Source organism: Crinia signifera, chromosome 3 (assembly GCF_055691185.1).
Source record: "Crinia signifera chromosome 3, ASM5569118v1, whole genome shotgun sequence".
Taxonomy (NCBI): Eukaryota; Metazoa; Chordata; class Amphibia; order Anura; family Myobatrachidae; genus Crinia; species Crinia signifera.
The window spans coordinates 59,904,710-59,930,887 of record NC_139219.1 but is presented as its reverse complement, the minus strand read 5'-3'; the positions used below and the strand labels follow the sequence as shown (position 1 = coordinate 59,930,887).

The following is a 26,178-nucleotide window of genomic DNA, read 5'->3' as shown; positions in this document are numbered from 1 at the left end:
TAAACACCCATTTCACAGTAACTGTACTGTCAACAGAGATGATAAGAACCTTCCGATGCATGGAAGGTAGAGGGACGAATTCAATTAGACGTGGTAGTTAACTGTGGGCTAATTGGTCTGCTGGGCTATTCAGTTACAGCCCATAATAAGGTTGAGAAGGCTCAAACAAAACTCTGTGGTAAGTGCCCCATATGGTGGGTGCCGCTCAAGCATTAACCCATAGCTCCAGCAGTATAGATGATGTAATGGTTATCAAAAAGTTATTTTCTGCCTTCAAATTCTGTTTTATGTTTCTATGTAACTTTTCCTGGAACTAATGGGTTATTGCCTGTTAGTGGCAGAAAAAGGGGCTGCAATTGAATAGCCTCTCGTGTAAAAGCCTGAGGCTACCACTATTTTTTCCTGGCACAGTAGATTACCACTACTAATCAAATATTGGCCCATAATATGTATTTATTCCCCTATGAGACTTACACTTTCTAATAAAGATTATCTGTTGGAACTATTTAGTCCCAAAAGGTGACATACTGTATACCAATATATGACTCTACAATGAATGGGGGAAATTGACTAAAGGTGGCCATACACACGCAGATTTATCTTCAGATCTGGCTGGTTGGAACAAAAACATGGTTATGGATGAGAGCAAATGACAGTTGACCATTTGCTTGGAAATGCTGGAAAACTGACAAACTGTCACTCATCCATAACCATGTTTTTGTTCTAACCAGCCAGATCTGAAGATAAATCTTACTAGTGCATGGGCACCTTAAGATGGGCATTCTATTTCACACGGGCTGTTAATATGGGCAACCAATCAGATCCTGTCTATTATATTCTAGACAGGATGCTAAATAAATAAGAATTAGATTTATTGGTTGCCCTAGCAACATCCCATGTGAAATAGAACGCCCATCTTAGTCAATTTCCCCCTGAATGTGTTATCAGACGTTTTAGATCAATTTGTTTTTTTTATTATAAATAAATATTTTAAAAGGATTCACATATTATTAGATGTATCCCTGAGCTACTTCTATAAAGCATTCAAATTGAATGGATGATTCATAATTGAAAGCGATGAAATATAAACTGCATAATGACTGATACTGAAATATACTTAATGTATTCTCCTTCTCAAGGCCAAATATGGTCATTCATGTATGTGACGAAGCCAAGAACCTGAGAGAAGACTTTGTATGCCCGAGAGATGTGCTCGTGTCCGAGATGAAGTATTTTGCAGAATATTTAACTACAGACGCCCAGCGATGGGAGGAAGTGGACATATCTGTCCACTGTGATGTGCATATCTTTAACTGGCTGATCAAGTACGTCAAACGGAATTCAAATGAAACGGACAAGCAGGATGTACCAAAATTGGGTTGGTATACAGGTTTTTAATAGTTCTGTCTTTTTTTATTTATTTAATTTTTTAAATTTATTCTTCTAACGTTTAAAAAGAAAAATAGAAAAAGATAATCATCTGCATCTTTTTTTTTTTCTGGCCCAGGGATCACAAAGTGAATGCTGCTTACAACTGAATTCATATTACTTTTTTTCAGGGACCAAATAATTGCTGCCAAGATCATTAAATAAAAAATAAAGAGAAGATTGTGCTAATTATTAAAATTTCTAAATATAAGCCTCTTTAATTGCAGAACCCGGAAACGTTATTTCAATTCTGATCTCATCTGAGTTTTTAAAGATGGATTCGTTAGTGAGTATATCAAAGCTGGTTCTGGTTTGGGGTACAGAATAGTGTGTCAGTGGTATAAAAACCCGCCAAAATATATAATAATCTTACCGTATGGATTACTGGGTTACTTGATTGATATTTTTCAATTCCTTTGCTACAGTTTATTGGTTTTGTTGAGGTTTTTTTCTCCCAGTTTAAATTTTGTAACATCTTAAAGTGTAATGCCATCTTTAAGTGCAACGGTATATAAATATATATTTTTGGAGAGAGGAATAATGTCTTTTTTTATCCCTCTTTTATATAGGTACAAGAATGCATTGACTACTGTCACAAAAACATGAGTGCCATTGTTGCAACCCCGTGCAATATGAACTGCATCAATGCAAACCTCTTAACAAGGATTACCGATCTCTTTACACATAATGAGGCAGATGATATAAAGGACAGGAAAGACAAATTTAAGAGGTGAAAAAAAAATGCTTTATTAAAGTTAATGTAACCACGCTTTTATTCTTTTTTATTTTATTTTGTGCTGTGTAAGTGGTTATTCAGACCTGTTGTGTGAGTTTGCAATCAATTTGATTATCGAATTACTGCGCGTGTGTGCTGATCATAGAATGCCATAATGGCCGAGCCATTATAGTGCAGGGGCTCGGCTGCATTTGGGCATATTTTTGGCCAGAGAACTCCGAAAATGTACATGGCTGAGAAATTCAGCCATCCCCGATGGTGATGTAATTTGTATTTGGCTGCTGCGTTTACTGACAGGCAAATACGTCCAACTCTGAAGCTTCGCACGGCTCAGATGCTTCTATGAGCATAACCAGCCCTGGGCTCTTTAAGTTGGTCCTTGTTTCAGAAATATGGGGGTCAAAAGGAGTCCCCTATATTCTTGGAACCCACACCTGACAAGCAAACTATACAGTTCTTAATTTGCCTTTCTGAAATCCAGCGCGATGCTCGGAAAACCGTCCATACATCCATCCAATGTTTTCCATTAATTACATTGGATTCTCCCCTGAGGATCCTGTGTGCTTCTCCATTCTGTATTGCACTGAAATAAGGCAGCCGTGGTTCACATTTTATTAGTGTTTATATATGTAAATATCTATATTATATGCAGTTGTGTCCATGTTATTTGCATATCTAAGCACAAAGTGCGCTTTTTTTTTTTTGTAGCAAAATATTCTGCAAGAAAATTGAACGACTGTTTGATCCTGAATATAAAAACCCAGATTCTCCGGCCACTGCCGCCACTCTGTACAGGTAAATACGTGCGCACAATGCAAATGTCACATACCATTATGTAAACATGAGATATGTACAATAGATGTGTAAACATTCTCATCTAGATGCTGTTTGTGTAAGAAGCTGCTGACAAAGGAAGTTGAGCAGAAGATTGCCTGTCTACCTGGGAAAATCAACATCGACCAGTATGGAAATATTGTTTTCTTTCACATACGGTATGTTCGTTTGAATTCTAGATTTCTGTGTTCATTCTTGTGACAGAATAACATAAGCAACAGTTAGCAGACGCTGCTGTGAATGTGAACTCAAGTGTATCACAGGTCTTCTGCATAATTAATCATTGCCTTGTCTGTTCTGGGTTCTGGATTGGGATATGTAGTGCAAATCAGGACAGGCCAGTAATCTGATGTTCAGGTCTGATGCATTGCCCTCTGGCCTGTGACTGCCCTCCCTGATCTTGTAAAGTAATTACTCCCAAGAGGAGGTTAGGTGCCCTCAAGGCTGCAGAGTGCTATTCCAGGCATCACCCAAGTTAGAAAGGGGTGCTACTGGTACAGCAGGGTTCCATATATAAAAGGGGGAATTTACTAAGAGGGGAGTTTTATTTCAAATGGGATGTTGCTATTGGCAACCAATCAGATACTATCTATTATCTTCTTCAAGGCGCTAAATTAAATAAGAAGTAGATTTTGATTGGTTGCCAATAGCAACATCCCATGTGAAATAGAACTCTCAGCTTAGTAAATTTCTCCCACAGTGTCTAGTTAGATAGTCAGTGGGTGTTGGTGTGTAAATGATTGCTTTTTTTAAAAACAAGGGAGAACTTACAGAAGTCTTGCATGACTATTCCATCCCCCTCCTTCCTTTCATGTTGTATTCGCTTTTATCCCCATAATGTGTACTGGATTTGCAGAGACAAAACATGGGATGTTCATGAATACCTGACCGGCCTTTATGAGGAACTGAAGTCCTGGAGAGATGTATATTGGCGCTTATGGGGGACTGTAAATTGGCTAACCTGTTGCAGATGTAAACAAGTAAGTAAGAGCTGGACAAGCAAGATGGCTTCCTGTTGCATGCCCATAGACTATACTCTATGAAAGTATATCACATGCAGATACAAGGAACTAAAGCTTCAACAATATGGACGGCATAATATGCAAAGGTAATACATTTCTATGTGCACAAATACACTTTCATTAGTACTTTAAGCTTTAAATACAGGTGTTTGTCTTCATACATCTTTGCTGCAGTCACGCCAAATCATCGCATAGGAATCTTCTAGCATTGGGCACCTTTTTTTTATAATAATGCTCTAAAATTCACCAGGGGAGGGGGGTTTGCGTTGTTAATAATCACATATTCACTAATATATGCGATTACTAACGCAAAGGACAGCTCTTCCAATAAGCGCTGTTCTTTAAAAAGTGCCCCCGTCACTGGACTTCCGGGTCTGCGACCCAGGAGTCCCTCTGCATATACTCAGAGGGCCGCAGGGCATGCTGGAAGGGATCCGTGATGGGTTCCTCAACCAGCTCTGTGGATTGAATAGGCTTCTATAGGCTAATGCCAGCTTTTGCTTTACTCTCCGCACCAAAACTCAGAAGTGCAGGGTTTAGTGTGTCAAGAAACGTGGTAAAAACCCAGATCGCGGGGTTTCTACTGCATTTGCCCTTTAGTGCATCCTTCCCAGTGTGTCTTTGTCGCAGCGGAATGCAACTAGAATTTACCAGGAGACTCATGTCTCATTACATTGACACTTGTGTATCTGTGTGCGACTGGGGGGTAGATATATTAAGCTCGGTGAAGTGATAAAGTGTATGGTTTTTATCACTGGCCAATCAGCTCCTACCTGTCATTTTTCAACACAAGTAGGAGCTGATTGGCTGGTGATAAAAACCAGGCACTTTATCACTTCACCGAGCTTAATAAATCTGCCCCTGAGTCTCTTAATCTGTATACGAAGTGCAACAATGTAGGAGCCACAGCTTTTTTCAATACAAGTTAAGGTATGCAGTCTCAGTCACACACAATATACAAGTGTAATATATCCAATAAATCAGCACAGTCTGTTTGTGCATTGTAGTTACATTGTATTGTACATTTTCAGCAAAAGATGCCCAACGTTAGCAGCGTTACAGGGGGAACTGGTGGCTCTCATGCCAGGCATCTCGTGCTGCATGGCGTGTTGAGGCTGGATGTATGAGGACACATGGCTGAGCTGGATCCATGTAAATGTGAATAATGTATCTTGAAAGACTTTACAAGTACCAATTTTTAATAAACTGTACTCCATTATGTTTGAAATGAATCCTGACTATTGTTTGGGCTGTTTTTTTCTACACGCGTGATTTTAGTGTGTGATTTTTAAAATTTCTTTTTATCACATTTCACGCTTTTCATGACTGAATGCACCAGGGAAGTAGAAAAAGCACCTGTTAAAAGTATAGACTGATACCTGATTTCCACATTAAAGAAAAGCCGTGTTGGAAGACTTGGCTATAACTTCTTTGTACATTGCATTTCAGACGTTCCTCTGCAATGAGTTGTCACATTGCCAGTATCACCCGGAGCCAGCCGTGTATGTAAATGCAGCAAGCCCTCCAGATTCCCCTGGTACTGGAGTCTATCCCTGCTGTAACCAAAGAGTCCTCAGGTTTGACCCTGCACAGCTTCCCAAGGTTAGAGTCCTTGTACAGTTGTTTGATGATCATGGTAAATGTGGGGTCATGAATTATTCAATTGTGTCCTAATATCACCACTGAAAGACTAAGGGGAAATTCATCTACATGTTTTGCCTACACCAGCCTTTCCAACTGGTGTGCCACAGCACACCAGTGTGCCGTGACCGGTTGCTAGGTGTGCCACCACCCGCACGCCTGTCAGACCAGGGCCGGCTCCAGGCATGTTTGAGTTGAGCTGTCACACAGGGTGCCACCATATTGGAATCTGGAGCCAACCTGAACTGTGCTATGCGGTGCCGGCGTCTGACGCACTGAGTAGTTCACTGTTCAGCAGCTTTAGTCCACCCGCCGCCCACCGCACTCCCCCTCCCTCATTGCCAGCACAGGTACTGTGGGGGCATATCTGGCACTGTGGGGGCATTTATGTACCTGGAATTTTGGGGACATATATGTATTTGGCACTGTGGGGACATATATGCATTTGGCACTGTGGGGGCATTTATGTACCTGGCACTGTGGGGGCATTTATGTACCTGGCACTGTGGGGGCATTTATGAACCTGGCACTGTGGGGGCATTTAGGTACCTGGCACTGTGGGGGCATTTAGGTACCTGGCACTGTGGGGGCATTTATGAATCTGGCACTGTGGGGGCATTTATGTACCTACAATTGGGGGGGGGGCATTTATGTACCTAAACTGATGATGTGTCTTGGCAAATTTAAAATCTTGTTTAGTGTGCCACGAGTTTAAAAAGGTTGAAAATCACTGGCCTACAGTGTTCACGTGTAGTACTTATTTTACTTCTGTACTACCATTGCAAAGCTTTATGTTGTTGGAAAAGGTTATAGAGGATCATATCATCTCTACTGTGTTAAACCTATTAGGGGCTCAGGATGTGGGAGTTTGTACTTACCCCAAGTTTACTCTGACCGTTATTATTTTGCTAAATATTCACCAGTTCTGCTTTATTGGGCCTAATGTAAATGTTCTGTCTCCCAGGGCTGTAAGGTGCGGGACCATGTTATAGGTTTGCCAGGAGGAGATTATACATCAGATAGTCCTTCTAGTATTCTTCTCACCGATCTCCTGATGAGAAGGGACATTGTAGTTGTGCCTTTTTCTAATGACTTAAATGGGTAAGAATAAGTGTTTCCATTGAAATACAACTTGTTGCTTTCAGTGTACTTTACAGTGCCTATAACAATTATTTCTGTGTACTGCAGGGACTGTGGAATCAGCCTAAGTCAAGATAAAAGTCTTGAGTGTGATGTCCAGGTAGAACCGAGCACTCTATGTGGACAGAAAGCTGGGGAGATAAGTGCTGTGAGTGCTCTACATTTTCTCTATAGTATGACTGAGGTCATGATCAGATAGTTAAGCAGATGATACAGTCTAGCACTTGAAAACCTTCTGTTGCTTTAACAGGGTACACTCCTATACAATCCATTGTCCAATCACCAATCAATTGGGTGATCGGGCTGACCATTGTATACTGTAGGTGTATATGCTGTACACTTGCAGGAGCATTAGCTGATAAACAGCCGACCTTCTGGTCCCATAGAGACCAGTACACACTAAGCTGTTTTATCACTGTGCATGCAGCTTGCAGGGGCTGGCAGCTGGTCAAACTGGAAACACACTGCTTAGCTCCTGCTTGTCCAAACTGTGGCCCTACAGCTGTTGTGAAACTACACATCCCAGCATGCCTTAGTTTTAGCATTCTCTAATAGCAAAACTGTGGCAAGGCATGATGGATCTCATAGTTCCATAAGAGCTGGAGGGACATAGTTTGGACATGCAGGGCCACTAGAGGGCGGTGTCTTTTTTATTTTCTCATATATACTGCTCCTCCACCTTAAGAGACGAGGAGCAGTGATGCCGTGATTGCCCCACCGGGCGGGTGTGGACTGGGGGGGAGGGGCACACAGGAGTTTTTCAAAGAAATAGCAGCACATTAAGAACAAGTGTCATGATTTCTTACTGTGGCTTTATTGAAGTCCATTTGTGCAGAGAGGCCTCAGTTTCGGTGAATGGTGGTTGTGTTCCAGCATTGATTGTCTGATAAATATTGCAGTATTTAAAAATCCAGGTTAAAAATGTAATTTTGGCACTAGAGTTCTTTCCCTGGATGCGTTCTTCTTTCATCCTACTGCAAACCACTAACCTCGCTATAAAATGATTTGTATTTTATTTGCATGCAAAATTTTCGCACGGGCCTCCTAGTTTTTCTTGAAAATTAAATCTATTGTGGAATTTCTTGTTACTGTATTGCATTTATCTTATCTTTCCGTTATAAAAATTGAAATTGCATCTTCAGGTTATAATAAGTGTTCTTCATTTAATTGATCATTGACAACGCTTTAACTATGTGATATGTGGCTATTATTCTTGATGATGTAATAGTAGAGCCTTGCATACTGGGCCTGATTGATGTTTATAAGTAAAGCAAAAAAGCAACTTGGATAAACCATGTTACGCTGCAGAAGGGGCAGATGTAAGATGTGCAAAGAAATTTAGATTTGGGTGGAATCTAAATCAGGCTCCTAGTTTGTAAAGGCGAATCGCATATTGGGTGAAATTTAATAGGATGAGAGATTTAGAAAGTGAGAGATTTGGTAAGAAATCTCCAGGTTTTTTAAAGCGGTAATCATTTACACTACAAAACCAGTTTGATTTCGAAGTGCAAATGATTGCCGCTTTAAAAAAACTGGAGATTTCTCACAAAAGGCCTTAGTCTAGTTCACTCTTTCTGACAAAATCCTTCTTAGATGGACAAAACCATGTGCACTGCAGGTGGGGCAGATGTTACTTGTGCAGAGAGAATTCAAAATCTCTCACTTTCTGGATTTCTCATCATATTAAATCTCACCCGTGATGTCTGCAATATGTTCATTGCTAGCACATATGTCCAATCCACTTGTAGAGCAATTGCCGTTACTTGCTTAGTTTTTTAGATATGTCAGGTTTATTGGTAAATATGCTGTCTGAGCCACCTCTTTATCATAGCACTGTGACTACATGTCCTATATGCAGCAAGGGCTTATGGGAATGTAGTATATTCAACAGCTGTAGCTGCTTAGCCTGGCCTTTATAAAAAAAAAAATAAGTCAATAAAATTATGTTATTCTGTGGATTCCTGTTCCTGTTTGTTACAAATGGTGCATTGACCATTTTGCTAACCAGGTTTCCACGCTGGATTTTTTAAATCTGTTTCTTCCTGTTATCTTTTATAAAAAAAAATATCGTTATTAGTTCTTTATTCTTCCCATGTATAAGAGTTTACTGCCATTTGTGAAATGACTAAAGTTACTCATAGCCATAGAGTCTGATACGTTTAACCTTACTATCTTATCCTTTGTCTTTCCTCTTGTTTCCCTTTTTGTTGGTTAGTTTCTTGCATTAAAAAACTTCAGTCTTCAGTTGGTAAGTAACAAACACAAATAAAAAATAATAATATATATATATATATATACATATATACTCCCCCTCCTACGTGTAGTGAAAACTCCCTGCTCTGGGTTATAATTGGTTATTATATATATCGCAAATACTAGTAGTAGTAGAAACCAGGAACCGGAAGCAAGAACCACCAGATGGTCCTGCATTGCTCATATTGGAGGCACTGAAGACCCGTGTGGCCATTTACCAGGAAAGGGGTGGGGGAGTGAATATGTTCAGCCTGAAGGGGTAACACACTGTATGTGGCAAGTAGTGCAGTGACCAAAAGGAGGAGGCAGTCAGTGCTGAGGCAGCAGATGATGTGGGGAAGGAGGAGGCAGTCAGTGCTGAGGCAGCAGATGATGTTGGGAAGGAGGAGGCAGTCAGTGCTGAGGCAGCAGATGATGTTGGGAAGGAGGAGGCAGTCAGTGCTGAGGCAGCAGATGATGTGGGGAAGGAGGAGGCAGTCAGTGCTGAGGCAGCAGATGATGTGGGGAAAGAGGAGGCATACAACCGGTTCAGCTGTTTTACATATACTGCGTACCGGCAGAGGGACGGGGTCCTATACTTGCCCCTCCCACACCCCGCACAGGCCATTCCCACATCCATCTAGCCAGCTGCTGTTGGCTATTAGTATGCTCTACCCCTAGACTGTCCGGGAGCTGGTGCATATAGTGTGTATCTATCAATGGTAAAAGCCGCACGCTGCTGATGTACTCAGTAATTCAGAAGGTGGGGAGCCAGATCCTAAACTCTTCTGGGAATGATCCATCAAACTTATACAGAATTCATAAGTGGAAAAGGAGCACTCAGTGTGTGGATGGGCTCAAGGGTCTTGAAAAAGGTCTCTGCGTAGACTGAAACGTTGACCACCTGTAGCACTATGCACCCCCCTTATAATCCGGCCTTGGTGTCCATCATTTTGACAGGCTTTTAACTAGTATATTTATATATTGCACAACCTGAAAAATGCTCAGGGCTGCGTAAATGTGTAGATCTCAGGGGCCAGCTGCTCTCCCGTGGGCTGCTTTGCGTGGCTTGCTCACGAGCTAGTATCCCCAAGCATCTTGTTGTGTTACTCCTGAAAGAAAAACTCCAAATATTGTTTACAAAGAAATTTTGTAATCAGTGTCTACAACAGGGGTGTCAAACTCAAATTCATCGGGGCCGCATCAGCAGTTTGTATCTGTAGGACTATGTGTCCACTCTTTATTATCATAATAGTGTCCTTCATACAAGTATGTCCCAAATAATACCACTGTAACTCAGCAGTAGCATTTCCCTCCTGCTATTGCTGTGAACTGCAGTGCATTAGGGCACACGCTGCCTGCACAGGAGGGCAGCACTTAGGGCATATGTCCTGCTTATTATCATGGGACACAGCAATTAATGATGGGCTGCAATGTGTCAGTGCACACACACACACACACACACACACACACACACACACACATAGGCAGAGAGTTTGACACTTACCCGCTCTGATGCGTCCACTCCAGTCTGAGCTGCTCCACCACCAAGGACACAGCTGCGCTCTCACACAGGCGCATTTCCCCCTCCCTCCTGTGAGTAGCGCTCCTCGCACTATCTATCCAGGAGTGGGGGGCAGCGTGCTCCCGGTCACTGTGCAGTGCACACTCAGCAGTAAGTGACCTGGAGCGCACAGCAGCAGCACCATTCACCACGACGGACCTGCTCTTTCCTCTCTCTGGCTCCTATACAGCAGGTGGGAGCGGAGGGGTTGACGACCGGCGGCACTGCGCTAGAGGGCAGACGTTCTCTGGCTTGTAGGCTGCCGCGCATGCGCTGAAGAGGCGGCTTTCTTGTTTAAAAAAAAAAACGAGAATAAAAGGTGAAGGCTGGCGGCGGCTGCGCAGGCCACATGAAGAGGTCTGGCGGGCCGGATTTGGCCCGCGGGCCTTGTGTTCGACACCCCTGGTCTACAATATGGAATATACCTCACAATATTGGGCACTACCATGTTTGTGAGATGAGCAATATATTGTGTGTGTGTGTGTGCATGTATGTACAGTATGACACCCGAACTCCGCTGCCTGGGTTGACTTTTTTTTTTTTTGCTGATTCATTTCTGATTAACTAAGCTGAATAATTTGATGTGTATTGTGTGTGACTGAGTCTGTATACAAGGGTTTAATATCCTCTGTCCCCAAGTCACACCAATGCCCCATGCACACAGAGCGAGTTGAGCCTCCATGCTGAGCAATCTAGTATCACACGGATCACTCCGCACAGATGGCTCAGCACACAGCACTGCACCAGCGATGACTAGATTTATATGGCATGTAGTATAAATCTAGTCAGGCGATAGTGACACGCGGGATGCACGTTGCGGGGGGGCCATACACATGGAGCGATCCGTGATTCATTTCTAAGCGATCTAGTCAGATTGCTTAGAAATGGGGCTGTAATCACCCCATGTGTATTCCCCATAACAGGTATTGGTGACATCCATGCTTGAGCAGAGATGGTTAAACTAAAATAATTGAGGTACTAATTTAGTCACCTATGCTTTGCTATCCTTTAATTCTGTTAATGTGCCTTGGGGACCATGGTTGGGAACCTCTGCTGTATACATAACACAATGGGATATGTAATGGCAAAAAGCTGCAGCTGCTACATTGTAGCATTTCGTATGCAGATTCAGATACTCAGTCGCATACAGATATACAAATGTCAGATGTCAGATTAATCATTACAGTCTCCTGTCCTAGCCACATAGCATTGAGTTTTGTAAAAAAAAAAAAAAAAAACATGCCACCCTAGAAGACTTCCATGGGACCGGGACAATGAAAGGACTGGAGAAATGATGTATGAGGACTACATAAACAGTGTGTGTGTGTGTGTTTGTGTGTGTGTGTGTGTGTGTGTGTATGTACATGCAGTCAAAATCTAGTAAAATCGCCAGTGCTCTAACCAGAGAACTGTGACAGATCGTTCAGCACACATAGTGGATGCATCGCATAGATTATGAAGAATCGCAAGTTATCAGTTTATCTTTGCTTAAAACACCCCCCCCCCCTCCCCCATGAAAATACGTTTCATAGTGATATGTTTCTTTTAGAGCTGGCCTCTGATATGCAAAAGTACTGGTCAACTTTTTGAAATGGATAATTCCTCTGAATCTTTGAATATTCTTTGTTTTTAGGGAAAAGGGGGGAGAGATTAAGGCAAGTGCATAGGCGTGGGGAATATAAATTATTACATTTGAGCAGTATAGTAATCCACATATAATTGGAATAGAATGGTGCTAGGACCATACAGGTAGCTTGTGTGGAGGTGTATTGAGAGTGTATGGGAGTTTTTAGAAGAGTGTATGGGAGTTTTTAGAAGAAGAGAAAAAAGGACTCTCTTTTTGTTGGGGCACTCTTGACATAAGACGTTGAATTATTTAACAGAAAATTAGTATTGTGTACTAAGACTTTGCACACTCTGGAATTGATGCTATCTTATGTGATTGGGATGAAACCCCATATTATTTTGTATTAAAACTTAACTTTTAATTTATTCTTAGTTAGAAAAATTTATTCTTAGTTAGAAAATAGGCTATCAGACACACATTAACACATATAAAGACACACAAAACATATAAAATATCAAATGCCGTGTTCAAATACCTCAATATATTTTGTTATAGTCCTCAGTTTTTATAGGGTATTTTGCTGGATAAAAGGTCCTTAGATCCCTGCTGTGTGGTGTGATGCAGATAATATAAACTGGCAGTTAGAAATATAACAAAGTATCAGAAGAACTATAGTCCTACAGAGAGAAAAAAGTACATATATCACTATATATGCCGGGGGGCTTCCTCAGCATGACACACATGCTGAGGAAGCCCCCCTGGTGCTAAACGATCGTTCATCTGACACACCGCTCTGCGCGGCGGTCTGCGCAGATTTATTATAAGGCTGACTACCGCATACCTCCTCACACCATGGTATTTCCCGATCTCCCCTTGCTCTATTTCTAAAGGCAGCCCCACAACATGGACCAACCGATACCTGGTGCCTCTATCTTCTCTATAACTCAGCTACTCGTTACCATGATCTAGTGCCGTTAAGTTGCTGCTTCTAATTACCACATCATGTAGCTTGTGAGGTTTCAAGAGGATTATTCCAATACAAAAGTTGACTGTTTAAGTAACTCTATATCCAGTAACTGCTTGCTGATGCGGAAGGGATTTTACTCAATAATTAGATTAGCAAACATTCCAACAAGCCATCAATGTTTGCAAAGCATTGTGGGTCTAAATCTGGTTTACTTGCTAAAGCAAATTCTCTCTCTAATGGACAAAACTATGTGCACTGCAGAGAGTTAGATTTGACTTTTATTTGGTTGCTGTGCAGAGTAAATACACGCAATATAGATATCAGTTTGAAGTACAAACACCACCCAAATCTAACTCTCTCTGCCCATGTTACATCTGCCCCACCTGCACCAATGGTTTTATCCATTATAGAGAGAATTTGCTTTTGCAATGAACCACAATCAGGCCTTGCATGTATAATGCACAATCCTTGGTTGTGGCCATGCCCCTTTTCATGACGAATGTTCGCACACTTTTTCTTTGTCAGCAGCAATAAAGGTTGTTGTTAGTTCTGCAAATGTCTGATAAGGAGGTAACAATAGTTCTGTTTACCCTTTGGAAGGACAGGTGGCATTGCGCTTGCGTTTAGGAGAGACATATTGGAAAATGCACCTAGAATGTAAAAACTATGGATATACAGGCAGATAAAAGTGGAAAACAAACTGTATTGATCAAGGCTGACCAGCTAAGATATTGTCATCGGTATAATGCGTTTGATTCATGTTCCTCCTTTGATAGTGTTAGAATGGGATGCAGGCAATTAATTGTAATTGTAGGTATTCACAATTAATTGTACCAGCAAAGGTGAGCTTGAGTAATCAGCCATGGCCATGTGTCTCTGGAATGGTGACTCCTGCCACCCAATGATGACCACAGATTCAGGCCAAGCTTAATTCTAGAAAGAGTTGGCTTGCAGAGCGTTTTAGGCAAATTGGCTATATTGCACCTACTTGTATATTTAATGGTCAGGAATAATTAATGATCATTGTGTTCCAAAATATCATAACAGTCATATAAAGCAAGATAATAATTAAAGCAGCACTGATATATTTTGTAAATCTTTATTGTGCTCCAGAAGCAGCAGTCCCTGCTGTCAGAAGAAGAGGACTACACAACGGGATCTGAGGTGACCGAGGATGAGGTTGGAGATGAGGAAGAGGTGTCCAAAAAACAAGGTATTCACTTTCAACTACAATACACATTTTATGTAAGTAGCATTTGTCTGTGGTGTAAATGGATTTTTGTCCAGCTGTAAAGGAGGCTCTCGTTGACTTGGACTCTGTTTGATACTCTTTCCAAATACTCTGATCACCATCTAGGACTCTGTAATATGAACAAAAGTGATAATAGTAAAGCGCTGGAAATAGTTTTGTCCCTGCTGCCGTCTAAAGGGGATACTCAACCCCTTTTTAAAAGAGGAACAATAGATACAAAGTAGACGGCGCAAAGGGACACTATGGACACATATTTTTCAGTAAAAAACAATATACAATTTTATTTGTAAATACAATATTTGAACACTTTTAAAAATGAGAACACCGGCCGGTGAGACTTATATAGAACGAAATATATCACATAAAAAAGACATTTATAATCAAAGCATCATTCGCTATTCTTAATGTACTATTTTTAATTATAGCACAAAAGAATATTCAATGGGTGGTGACTGACCACACTTCCTCTAACTATCAATTGCGGAATGCAACTAGAGTGCAAATCAAATGAATTTGTAGGCTTTAAATTGGGTTATGCATGCATGGGGTTAATTTCTGCAAAGCAGGGATTAGTAGCAGTCTTTTGTGAGACAATGTTAGTCTATGAATAAAGACTCTGGATCTCTCCAAACACACACTCTCCATTGCACATCAATTGCTGATTTCCAGCCAGGTTATTTGTTAGTGCTCAGTCATTTATCCATATATAAGCTTAAAGATGTTAGCAAGCTTTAGGAGTGTAGATGCGAAAAAGTAAAAGTTATACTTATGCTCCGTTTGTTTTTGTAATTCACTGTGGGGAGTTTATTCTATTGCCCACGCCTTGAGCGGGTTCCCGGCTGTTCTGTGTATCTTGTCAGCCTTATCAGGAACGCGCGGCTCCGGCTTCCGGGTCTCCCAGTCAGCGGTGTCTCAAAGTGCAGGCAGCAAAGGATCTCCTTGATGACGCGTTTTCCTGCCTCTTAGAATATCAGCGGCTTCATCAGAATCTCATTTTTAAAAGTGTTCAAATATTGTATTTACAAATAAAATTGTATATTGTTTTTTACTGAAAAATATGTTTCCATAGTGTCCCTTTGCGCCGTCTACTCTGTAATATGAGCATTAATTGTAGGATCTTAGATATTTACAGAACCAAAATGTGCCCTGTGGGAGCACCGCTCCTAAACATGTGATGTTGTGACATCACATCAACTTACAAAGTTTTATTTTATTTATTTACAGTTTCTTATATAGCGCAGCAAATTCTGTTGCACTTTACAATAGGAAACAGCGATAAAACAAACTGGGTAGTAACAAACCAACATAGAGAGTTGATGGAACCAAGGATTTGCTGAGTGCCGAGAGCAGTATTAGGATTTTCTAGCTGCCTTGTGACATCTTGCAGATAGGACCATGGGAGAAGTTACATTTAATAAAGGTCCTCAGCAGCAGCCTCCTTCCGCAGGCCAATACATGCTGCAGTCTCCCTGCCCTGATCTGCCACACACCTGCACTCTGCAGATAGAGCCAACAACTATAGGCAGGAGGGACGTTTTACAGGGATGATCGCTTCCAAACAGATCTGCCACTGTTCGGGAACCATCCCAGCTACCCGGCATGCCAAATACATGTGCCACTGGGGCATTGACTGCTGCCCACTCAATTTTACAGCCCTTGGGCCAGATGCACTAAGCTTCTAAAGTGATAAAATGGAGAGTGATAAACAGCCAGCCAATCAGCTCCTGCCTGACATTTTTCAAACAGTCTGTGACATGGATGTTAGGCTGTTTATCACTCTCCATTGTATCAGTTTTGAAACTTAGTGCAACTGGCCCCTTGTCTTAAAATGAACAAACAAATACAGTAAAATATAGATGGCCATATTTAGGGGCCTCCCGCCGCCATTCCCAAAGGCAATCGAACCATCTTTGGTGGAAAATGTTAATTGAAAAGCGATCCACCTGAAGCCGATTAATGTGTGCACATTCTAATCAAGTGGGTATGATACTACAGAACACATAAATCCTATCAATGGGCTCTGTAAGATTATCTGCTGTTCTGACTGTTCCTCCTGCTCTGATCTCCCCTTCTAGGTCTGCCCTGCCTCCCTTGCAGTGGCAGCTGAGGGTGCGCGAACCTGTGCCGCCAATATGCAAGTGCTATGGAGTCATTTTGTATCTGTATGTTATATAAAATATTTGTGTTCTGCAGGTAGAAAAGAAAGAATGAAGAAGTCCAGTAGACATCCAAAAAAACACATTTCTTCACCTAGCATCCATAAAAAAGAGAGACCACAAGAAAAGGTGAGTGCTCACTACGGCTGCATTTAGATGTGCTTCTTGGTCAATTAAGCTGCTATGTATACTTCAATCTGGCTATATGGCGCTATAAAATACTGACCACTTCTTTAAGTATAGTAGTCAGCATGTGCCACACATCAGTGATTTGATCACCCCCCCCCCCTTCGCACGGAGGAGCGATGTTTTGCGACTGCGCATGCATGCATAAGCAATTATGGACATGTGCAACCGCTTGGTGCAAGCAGGCATGGCGAATTGCTTAGTCGACTTCCCATTCGCACCTAGCAGTGCGGGTGGGGGGCCTGGAGTGGCGGCAACGGGCTGCGCCCATAGGAACACCCAGCGTTTCGTGGGTTTTCCCATAAACATGCTGGGCGTTCCCATGGAAATTGATGATGGTGTGGGTGCCGGCGGCAGGCAGCTGCCATCCCTCTTCCCATACAGGGAGCCTGCAGATCTAAGACACCAGAGAGTGTCTTAGATGTGCATGCACCTTAGAAATCATTTGATGGTCAGCGATCATCGAATGATTTCTTTCCCGCACGCATGCAGGGGAAACTCGGTGTGTTGCGGGGAGCGGCGTTCTTGCGGGCCTTGTTTAAACCACACGCAAATCTACGTGTGAACCTGAATAACCTCCCAAATTTCAGGATTTCCTATTTTATGGAAGTAAGGGTATACTGTGCTCCATCGGTACGACCAGTAGTTGTAAAGCATTACAAGTCGTAATTGTAGTCAAAAGTCACCAAGAAAATAACTGATTTCCTCTTAAAATGCTGGGGACAAAGGTGATTTATTTGAATCAGTTGTGTAATCTGTTAAACCCACAAGATTTATGTTTTTATTTTAGAGCCCCCGTGGTTTTTAGTATTAAACTCAATTGTAAGCTCTTCTGTGCGTCATTATGCCAACCATGCAAGTCTGAGGCCAAGCCAAACCCTGAATTGTTTTTTTAAATAAACCAAAAAAGAAATTAATTGCTGTGCCCAAAAACTATTCTAATGTAAAGTATTATTATTACAGTTTAATGCAAATTTTTATTTTATTTCTCTGAACAGTCATCTCGAGACTCCTCTCCATTTACGTAAGTATTTCCAAGCATCTTTTCCTGTCTGTTATGATGTTCTCAAAGACTGGTTTTATACATACATTGTTAATGCTTTAACAGAGTGAGTGTTCAGAGAAGTAAGTGGGATGCGTCTCGCTCTCTGAGGTATAACCAAGACGCTCAGAGAGAGGAAGGTACGTGATACTATTATTCCTTTATTTACAATAAGTGCTCTAGATGTGTCTTTGTACATGTCATATGATAGATCAACACACACATACACACACACACACACACACACACACACACACACACACACACACAGAAAAACACACTGGCCTAGCTTACTTAGATCTTCATTAATTGAACTACTGTAATCATTCAACTGATGTTGCCGGTGGTATCACAGCAAAGGGACGGGGGGATTGCATAAAGAGTAATTCTGACTCATTCTAAAGCTTCCAGCTGTGGGTCCCTTTATTGCAGTGGGCCACCGCCCTTGGTTTTAAATGCCCCAGCCAAGATAATATCCTGTTACCTATGAGGCTGCGAGCAAATCTCCTGAAGCGACAAAGCTTCAGCTTCCACCCCCTAACCCCAGCCTGTTACCCCAATAACAACACTGTGCCCTACAGAAACTTCTGCTTAACCACTTTCAGCGAGTATATGGAGAGATAATGTTTCTGTAGTAATACACATGGGTCCTCATTCTGGTTGGCTCGCAAAAGTGTTAGTTTGCTGCTTTGCTAGCCTTGTAGTACTGCCCGCCATGCGGCCGAACACACGCCCCCCACTATTCGGTGGATTTCCCAGCAGTGCTGCGAATGGATGTTTTGCATGCACTGACCATCAAATGATTTTTGAAGCGCTCACTGATGTAACTTACTCTCTGGTTCCTTAGATTAGCGGCGCCCTGCTACGTGAACAGGACAGACAGCTGACATCTGGTGACATCAGCTGCCTGCCCACGGAAGGCAGGTAGCCACCCCTGTTCGCATGGGGACACCCCATGTGGGTATGAACGCCCCCTAACCGCCTCATGCACGACCCCCCCCCCCGCTAAACTAAGATTATGCGCATGCGTAGGCAGTAAACATCATTTTCCAATGCGAATTTGCATTGTAGCGACCACACCAGAATCCCGCCCCCCCCCCCATGGTTCCATGTATATTTAATGCTGAATCATGAATTTGTATGGCTTATATTTCCTGGTCTACTTTTAATTAAAAACTAATTCTAATTCCTGTTTCTTCTACACAAATATAGCTAACAAAATTTTTTTTAGAGTATTTAAAGGAACTTAAATGTTGTGGTCATTCTGTTGCAGACCAGAGAAGGATGACGGAAATCACCAGTCACCTGATCAAAATACGACTAGGAGACCTTGAGCACGTGAACGCCAAGGATGGGAAGGAAGTAAGTAACATGAATCTATAAAGTTGTTCCATATATACTCTTCTAGGGATTGAGACTGTTAGAAGTCTATCAAAGTTCCCTATTGTACATTGCCAATCTTCATAAATCAAGCAAAGTCAAATGAAAAGAAAGCATAAACAAATTCCTATGGGTCCAATAAATGTAATGTATTGCTTTATTGACGTATGTAACCACTCAGTGACATGGATTATTATCACAAATGGAACTTGTGGTAGGAATTATTGAATTAAAATGATCAAAATTATACAATCATCATATTTGTCTTTTTCTGGTAAATTTTGATCAAATGAAAATAATAATGCAATGAGCTTGTGTCATTTCAAGAAGTTAGGGCCTTATTCTAGTTCACTCTTTCTGACAAAATGCTTCTTAGATGGACAAAACCATGTGCACTGCAGGGGGGCAGATGTAAAATGTGCAGAGAGAATTAGATTTGGGTGAGTAATTTTGTTTCTGTGCAGGGAAAATACTGGCTGCTTTATTTTTACACTGCAATATAGATCTCACTTTGAAGTAAAACCCCACCCAAATCTAATTCTCTCTGCAGAAGTTACATCTGCCCCACCTGCAGTTCACATGGTTTTGTCCGTCTAAGAAGGATTTTGTCAGAAAGAGTGAACTAGAATAAGGCCCTTAATTTGTAGGACGAAAGGGTGTGTTACAATTATACATTACATTGTGCAGATCTATAATTGTACCAATAGAGGGTGCTGCTAAGATATAAAATATATTTTTGGACAAAAAAATGAGTATGCCCTTTTGTTGAATGGATAATTACATTCTTAATTTACTGAACAGTGTAAAGTATGCCCCAAATAAGTGCTTTTTAGTGCCCATACACACATTGGACGATTTTGGGCAGCAATGATGTGAAAATCGCTCAGTGCATACACACTGACCTATTTTCCCCCTGGCCAGCGATTTTCACAGGGGGTGAATGGGTTTTCATAGCAGGACACTATGGAAAGCCGTTCAGGTTGCTGGTAAATCCAGCAGATGAACCGTGGCTGCTGGCGACGATGCAGGAACGCGCATCAGCGTTCATCACCTGACCATATGCAAATGATAAAACTGAGCTGCTTTCAGCTCAATATCGTCCAGTGTGTGGGCCTGTACTTATATTGCAGAGCTCATTCACCGGTTACCAATGTTGCTTCTTATTTATTACCATTGCACACATATTCCTCAGCGCTTTACAGAGAATATTTGAACATTCACATCAGTCCCTGTCCCAGTATAGCTTACAATCTATATTCCCTACCACAAGCACACGCACACACACACCTTATAAGTGTACTGCGTCCCCTTCCTTGGCTCGCTGCTCTTGCAATGCTTCGGATACATACTATTCTGTTCTCCCTCCATGCCCTAGTGGATGGTATAGAATGAATTAAATTGGGCTAAACAAAACAAAAAAACATGAAAAACTGGTGTCGACCTGTTCAGTGTCGACCATGTATATGTCAATCTTTTTGCATGTGTCGACTTTCTGTCAATGTCAGCCTTGAAACACAACTACCAAGGTAGAGAAGAGGGTGCTGTCAGGGGGTGTGGAGTCAAGCTACCACTTGGAGAGGGATGGTCAATCCCTCAATAGAAACAAGCAAAAAAAAAGAGAAAAGTGGCGCTAAACAGTCAATGATGAATTAATTTTCCTATAATAAAATGACATATAGAAATGGTATATAATAACAAATAAAAAATAAAAACAAGGATGCAAAATAATGACAAATGATTGGTATACATTGGACCTGCAGTGAATTGGAAAAAGTCGCTGGTGAAGTCCAGTTCCTATTATGCTGCCAGAAAGTGGTGGTATTTGGTAACCAAATGGCGAGGAGGGTACTAGCTCAGATGGTATGAGTGTTCCCACAAATATTTGCCAAGCCGCTGGAGGAAATTGATCCCTTGAAGGAAAGCAGCAAGAGTCCTCCTAGAGTGTGGTGTGGATGGTATTCTGGTATAATCCAATTGTAATCCAATGGTACTCAAATAAAAATGATTGGCAGGCTGGTTCAGGTACATAGCAACATGTGAAGAAATACAGTCTGGGTCCACTGGTTGTGCTGATGCGTTTCGCTGTCAGGTACAGCTTTATCAAGCTTTTGCTAAAGCTGTAGTACATTGACAATCGGTGTTTCATATAAAGAGATTGTAATCCATTGTTAAGGTTTTTTTCTTCTTCATTTAACAGCATGCCGGTGGAATTTACTCCAGACTCGAAGCTCAAATCAAAGCCTCTGCGCAATCTAATATCTGCCATAGTAATACTGAAAAGAACCCCAGGTAATGGATGTGGCTATCTGTAAATTATATTTTCATTTCTGTACAAAACTGAAGATTTACTTACTATAAGCAATAATAATAATAATAATAATACATGTTTGGTTTTATATAATATAATATAATCCCTGTGCACATACTTGAGGTATTTTTGTTTTCTCTGCTCATTCCACATTTACAGTGGAGGAGATCCTGTTACTTACATAGGGGCGGATGCATTAACCCTGGAGAAGAGAGAAAGTGGAAGGAGATAACGCACCAGCCAATCAACTGTGTTTGAAAATGACAGATGAGAGTTGATTGGCTGGTGCATTATCTCCATCCTCTTTATCTCACCTTTATCTCTTCACCAAGCTTAATACTTCCCCATAATGAGCAGTCACTTCCAAGAAAGCCATGATGCATGGTGTGGTCGGACCGATGTAGAGTGTTACATTATTTTATCTAATAACAATTTTGTTTACTTATAGGGCATAATCTCCAGTTAAAATAGCTTGTAGCCCCAGAATGAGGTGCTAAGGAAGACCAATCTTAAATTGAGCCAACACTTTATCAACCAAATTCTGTTTGCAGTCATTGTGCTAGGGATTTCTGGGATATAAACACAGTACACTTTATAGTTTCATCTTATGTAAGGGGATATAGATTGCAGTCTCCACTGGGGCACCGAACTAGCTTAATATTCCTTAGACCAGGGTTTCTCAAACTATTTTGCTCTGGGACCCTGTCAGACAAGTTAACGTAAAATGGCCATCACACATGTATAGTCAGCAGACTGCACATGCAGCTCAGCATTGCGGAGGCTCAAAACAGATGGGAAGTGACCGCTAATGTGATTTCTTTCTTACACGACTGCATAGACAAGCTCCTTGCCCTGCATGTGTTTTTTTTATTATTTATATGAATGTTTAAGCTTATACCTGCTGTGAAGGCTTTTGGGATGGTAGGGATGCAGAGGATGGCAGGAAGCATGCCTGATGACTCCTCTTATCTCTAAGGGCTGGGCCACACGTAGCGGGGCAGCGGGTCCCATTCAGCAGGACCTATTGTGCCGCAAGGAGCCTGAACATAGACCCCTATGCGGCGCCCACACATTAGCTGCGCTGTGCTGCGTAACACTAGAAATCTGGTCGGCAGTGGCCGGATCCTGTTCTGCAGGAACCGGCCGCACCGCTATGTGTGACCCCCCTTCCTCCTTGAGGCCAAGCTGAACGGGACCCGCTTGGCCAATATGGGTAACCTGACCCTAAACCACTGATTCGAGGAGTCAGACAATTCAACTGATTTTTCAGACCCCTTGAATCACTGACTGAGTGATCAGAGTCATCAGCCTGATGGTCAGCAACATGGAGTCGCAATCCCATTGTGAGACAGCCGTGACCTACTTTGGGATCAGGACCCACAGTATGAGAACTGCTGGTGTATACTGTATACACCTTGATAACTGCCTTTCTGTCTGGTGGTGCTAGCCTGGGGTGATGGAGAATAAATAATATAAATGAAGAATAAACACATGCAGAGCCGGCCCTAGCCTAAATGACGCCCTAGGCAAGATTTTGGCTGGTGCCCCCTAGCACCACCACTAGTTCCGCCTCTGACCTTGCTCCCCTTTCCTAGCACTATCAACCCTCATCATAGCAGTCATCATTTTGGTGCTCCTACCCGCAATATTTTAAATAGAAACAGTGCACACATTTGGTGCGCAGCCCAAACAGGGGTGTGTTCTTGCTGGGAAGGGGCATGGCCACACAATTTTACCCCCAATTCAAATTATGCCACACAGTAGTGCAACTTTATTCACATTATATCATGCAAAGGTGTCCCTTATTCACGTTACATCACACAGTAGTACCACTTTACCTTATATACATTACTCCTCACATTATTCACATTATACCCTTAAAAAAAAATTCTGAGAAAATATTGTATTTTAACCATCTCCATGGCCACACTGCAACCCAGCACAAAGCAGTGTGTGCTGGGCAGAGGAGGGGAGAAGAGCTGCAGCTGCTGCTGTCACTTAAGGGGAGGGGGCCCGGGGCTCCCACCTAGGCCATCCCATCAGACTTTGTCCTGGGTAATTTGTACCCCCTACCCCTTTCTCTCGGCACCCCTAATAATACCACACAGTACTGCCCCTTACACATGACACACATTATTAATGTCCTTATAACCATAATGCCCCTTACACATTATGCCAACCTTTAGTAATACCCTTCATACACATAATGACACACATAATGCCCCTTACACATATGTTGCACATTATTAATGCCCTTATACACGACACACATAATGCCCATTAAACATATGTTGCACATTATTAATGCCCTTATACACATGACACACATAATGCCTGTTACACAAATGTCACAAATTATTAATGCATTTATACATGACACACATAATGCCCCTTACACATATGCCGAACACTATTGCACAACCAACCCACCCACAGACAGCACTCGCACAGCTGCTAACACTGTGACCTCTGCCTCTGCTTGGATACAGATGTTTCCTCATACATCTTGCCTCAATTGGCCATGCAGCTCCTGGCCAGTTCTGCTAACGTTGGGTGCCTTTTTTGCTGAAATTCATCTTATTTGCATTGTTATGACCAGCACACACAAGGAGCTTCCGATGATTAAAATGATATGCAGCATGCCTATATTCTGTGTGCGACTGTGGCTGTACCTGCATACGGAATGGTATGTTACAGTGATTTCCATGAATACACTATTTCATATGCAGATACAGCCTCACTCACACACAGAATATAGGAATGCTGCATATCATTTTAATCAGCAGAAGCTGCTGATGCCCCTAGGCATTCCAAATGCCCTAGGCAATTGCCTAGTTTGCCTATGCCTATGGCCGGCCCTGAACACATGCATGTCTTCCTACCCACAATGATTTTTCAGAAAACCATAAGTTACTAATGTGAGTGAGAGGTTTGGCAAGATCACCCATACACTGCTGTTACATAGTGGCATGGTTACAGTACCAGACTCAGACATGTGTTCAGCAGTATTTTATTTGGTAAGGAATGTAAAGCTTACGTAAAGTTTCAGCATCATTTTATTTTAAAATGTGTGTTCAGTTACTGATACAATCAACAGTATTGTGTATAAATGTATTTCATTTTATTTTTTTTGCAGGTCAAAACCTCGTTTTGGTGCAGGCCGGCCAACGTAATCTGGACAGTGTGCGATTTGTATGTATAGAGCTAAGATTTTATTGAGATTGATAATCTGTCCAAAAGGACAATAGAATTATTCCTAGTTCTAACTCTTGCTTGGCAAGTTTTTGCTTTTCTGAAAGCTTCTCGGGGGAATTTGCTAAAGTATTACATTAGCTGTAAATGCTCTTTTTAATTAAACTTATTTTAAACAAATATTGTGGCGTCAATTTTTATTGTTTATGAAAGTATAATTGTATATATTAAAGCAGGGGTAGCCAACTCCAGTCCTCGAGAGCTACCAACAGTTAACGTTTTCCAGGTCTCCTCACAGAATCACAAGGGAAGTATTTAGCTCCACCTGTGGATCTTTTATAATGTGTCAGTCAGTAATGAGTGCACCTGTGCCCCAGCCAAGTGATCTAGAAAATGTGACCTGTTGGTAGCTCTCGAAGACTGGAGTTGGCTACCCCTGTATTAAAGTATGTTGTCCAGTTCTTGGTGCTATGATGATAGTTTTCCTAATTTCCCCTATAAATTCTAAAAATATTTTGTAGATAAAACTTACCCCAGGCTAAAAAGGAAATTTGTAAAAAAATAGGTGTATTTGTATCCAGAAATACACTTATTTTTGACATTTACTATCCCGAAAATACGGCAATTCGTATTCGTATTAATGTGCTATCAATACGGATACGAATTGCCGTATTTTCGGGATAGTAAATGTCAAAAATAAGTGTATTTCTGGATACAAATACACCTATTTTTTACAAATTTCCTTTAGTAAATTTCCCCCTAAGTATCTGATGTACACATTGGATGGTCTTAAATAAATGCAGTTAGCAGAACCCACCTTATTACCCCTCCCACACATGCACACACAAACAAAAATATTTAGCTGATATGAACAAATGGAAGATGGAATTGTCTTCAGTACAACTTCATGACAAATGAAGAAAGGATGTATTGATCCTCCTCTCAAAGTGAAGTTATTACCACATAATGTGCAGAAGTTAAATCCTTTTACCAATACAGCATTGTTAACAAGTACAGGGGTGATGGAGTATTTCCTGCTCCTAATACTGAACACAGTCATTGACACATTGCACTGCTGGTAAAAGACCACTTACAATACTCCCATACCCTCCAACATGACCCATTCCATTAGGTACAACATGCTCTGCTTCTGGACTTCTTTCTTCATTGATAATCGCAGTCACCTGTGTTGAACTAGTTCAGTGATAATAACGGTGTTCTTGCAAAGGTGAACGCAATCCTAAATTAAGGAAGAAGTGCAGGAGCAGAGCATTTTTTATATAATGGAATGGGTCATATTGGAGGGTATGTACTCCCATACACCTGACTGTAAAGTCACCAAATCAGCGCAGTACAGAACATCTCTGTTGCCTAGAATTTATACATTTATGAAGTTAGAAATATTCAAATGTCTTCTGTAGAATGGTAAAGAATGGCTCTTGTTGAAGTATAAGGTTCCTGTAAGATCCTTCTCCCTTTCAAACAAGTGAGGCCAAAGGGTCCCTATCTGTTGATTGGAATGATCCATTAG

The 26,178-nt window shown here is 41.5% G+C and overlaps 1 protein-coding gene across 4 annotated transcripts in view; it reads left to right on the top strand.

The window, feature by feature from the left end:
• The window catches only part of SANBR (SANT and BTB domain regulator of CSR), a 41,022-nt gene extending 16,195 nt beyond the window's left edge, over positions 1-24,827 (top strand). For 3 of the 4 annotated variants that reach the window (XM_083175876.1, XM_083175877.1, XM_083175878.1), the window contains 17 exons: positions 1,140-1,378; positions 1,656-1,714; positions 1,998-2,158; positions 2,873-2,959; positions 3,046-3,156; positions 3,855-3,978; positions 5,470-5,622; positions 6,626-6,762; positions 6,850-6,949; positions 9,017-9,049; positions 14,245-14,344; positions 16,577-16,668; positions 17,724-17,749; positions 17,834-17,907; positions 19,041-19,129; positions 21,345-21,436; positions 24,592-24,827. In XM_083175876.1, the coding sequence (XP_083032002.1) occupies positions 1,140-1,378; positions 1,656-1,714; positions 1,998-2,158; positions 2,873-2,959; positions 3,046-3,156; positions 3,855-3,978; positions 5,470-5,622; positions 6,626-6,762; positions 6,850-6,949; positions 9,017-9,049; positions 14,245-14,344; positions 16,577-16,668; positions 17,724-17,749; positions 17,834-17,907; positions 19,041-19,129; positions 21,345-21,436; positions 24,592-24,628 (1,714 nt within the window). In that variant the 3' untranslated portion in view covers positions 24,629-24,827. The remainder of the gene's footprint in view (positions 1-1,139; positions 1,379-1,655; positions 1,715-1,997; positions 2,159-2,872; positions 2,960-3,045; positions 3,157-3,854; positions 3,979-5,469; positions 5,623-6,625; positions 6,763-6,849; positions 6,950-9,016; positions 9,050-14,244; positions 14,345-16,576; positions 16,669-17,723; positions 17,750-17,833; positions 17,908-19,040; positions 19,130-21,344; positions 21,437-24,591) is intronic. The other variant, XM_083175879.1, reaches the window with a different exon arrangement.
• The last annotated feature ends 1,351 nt before the right edge of the window (positions 24,828-26,178 follow it).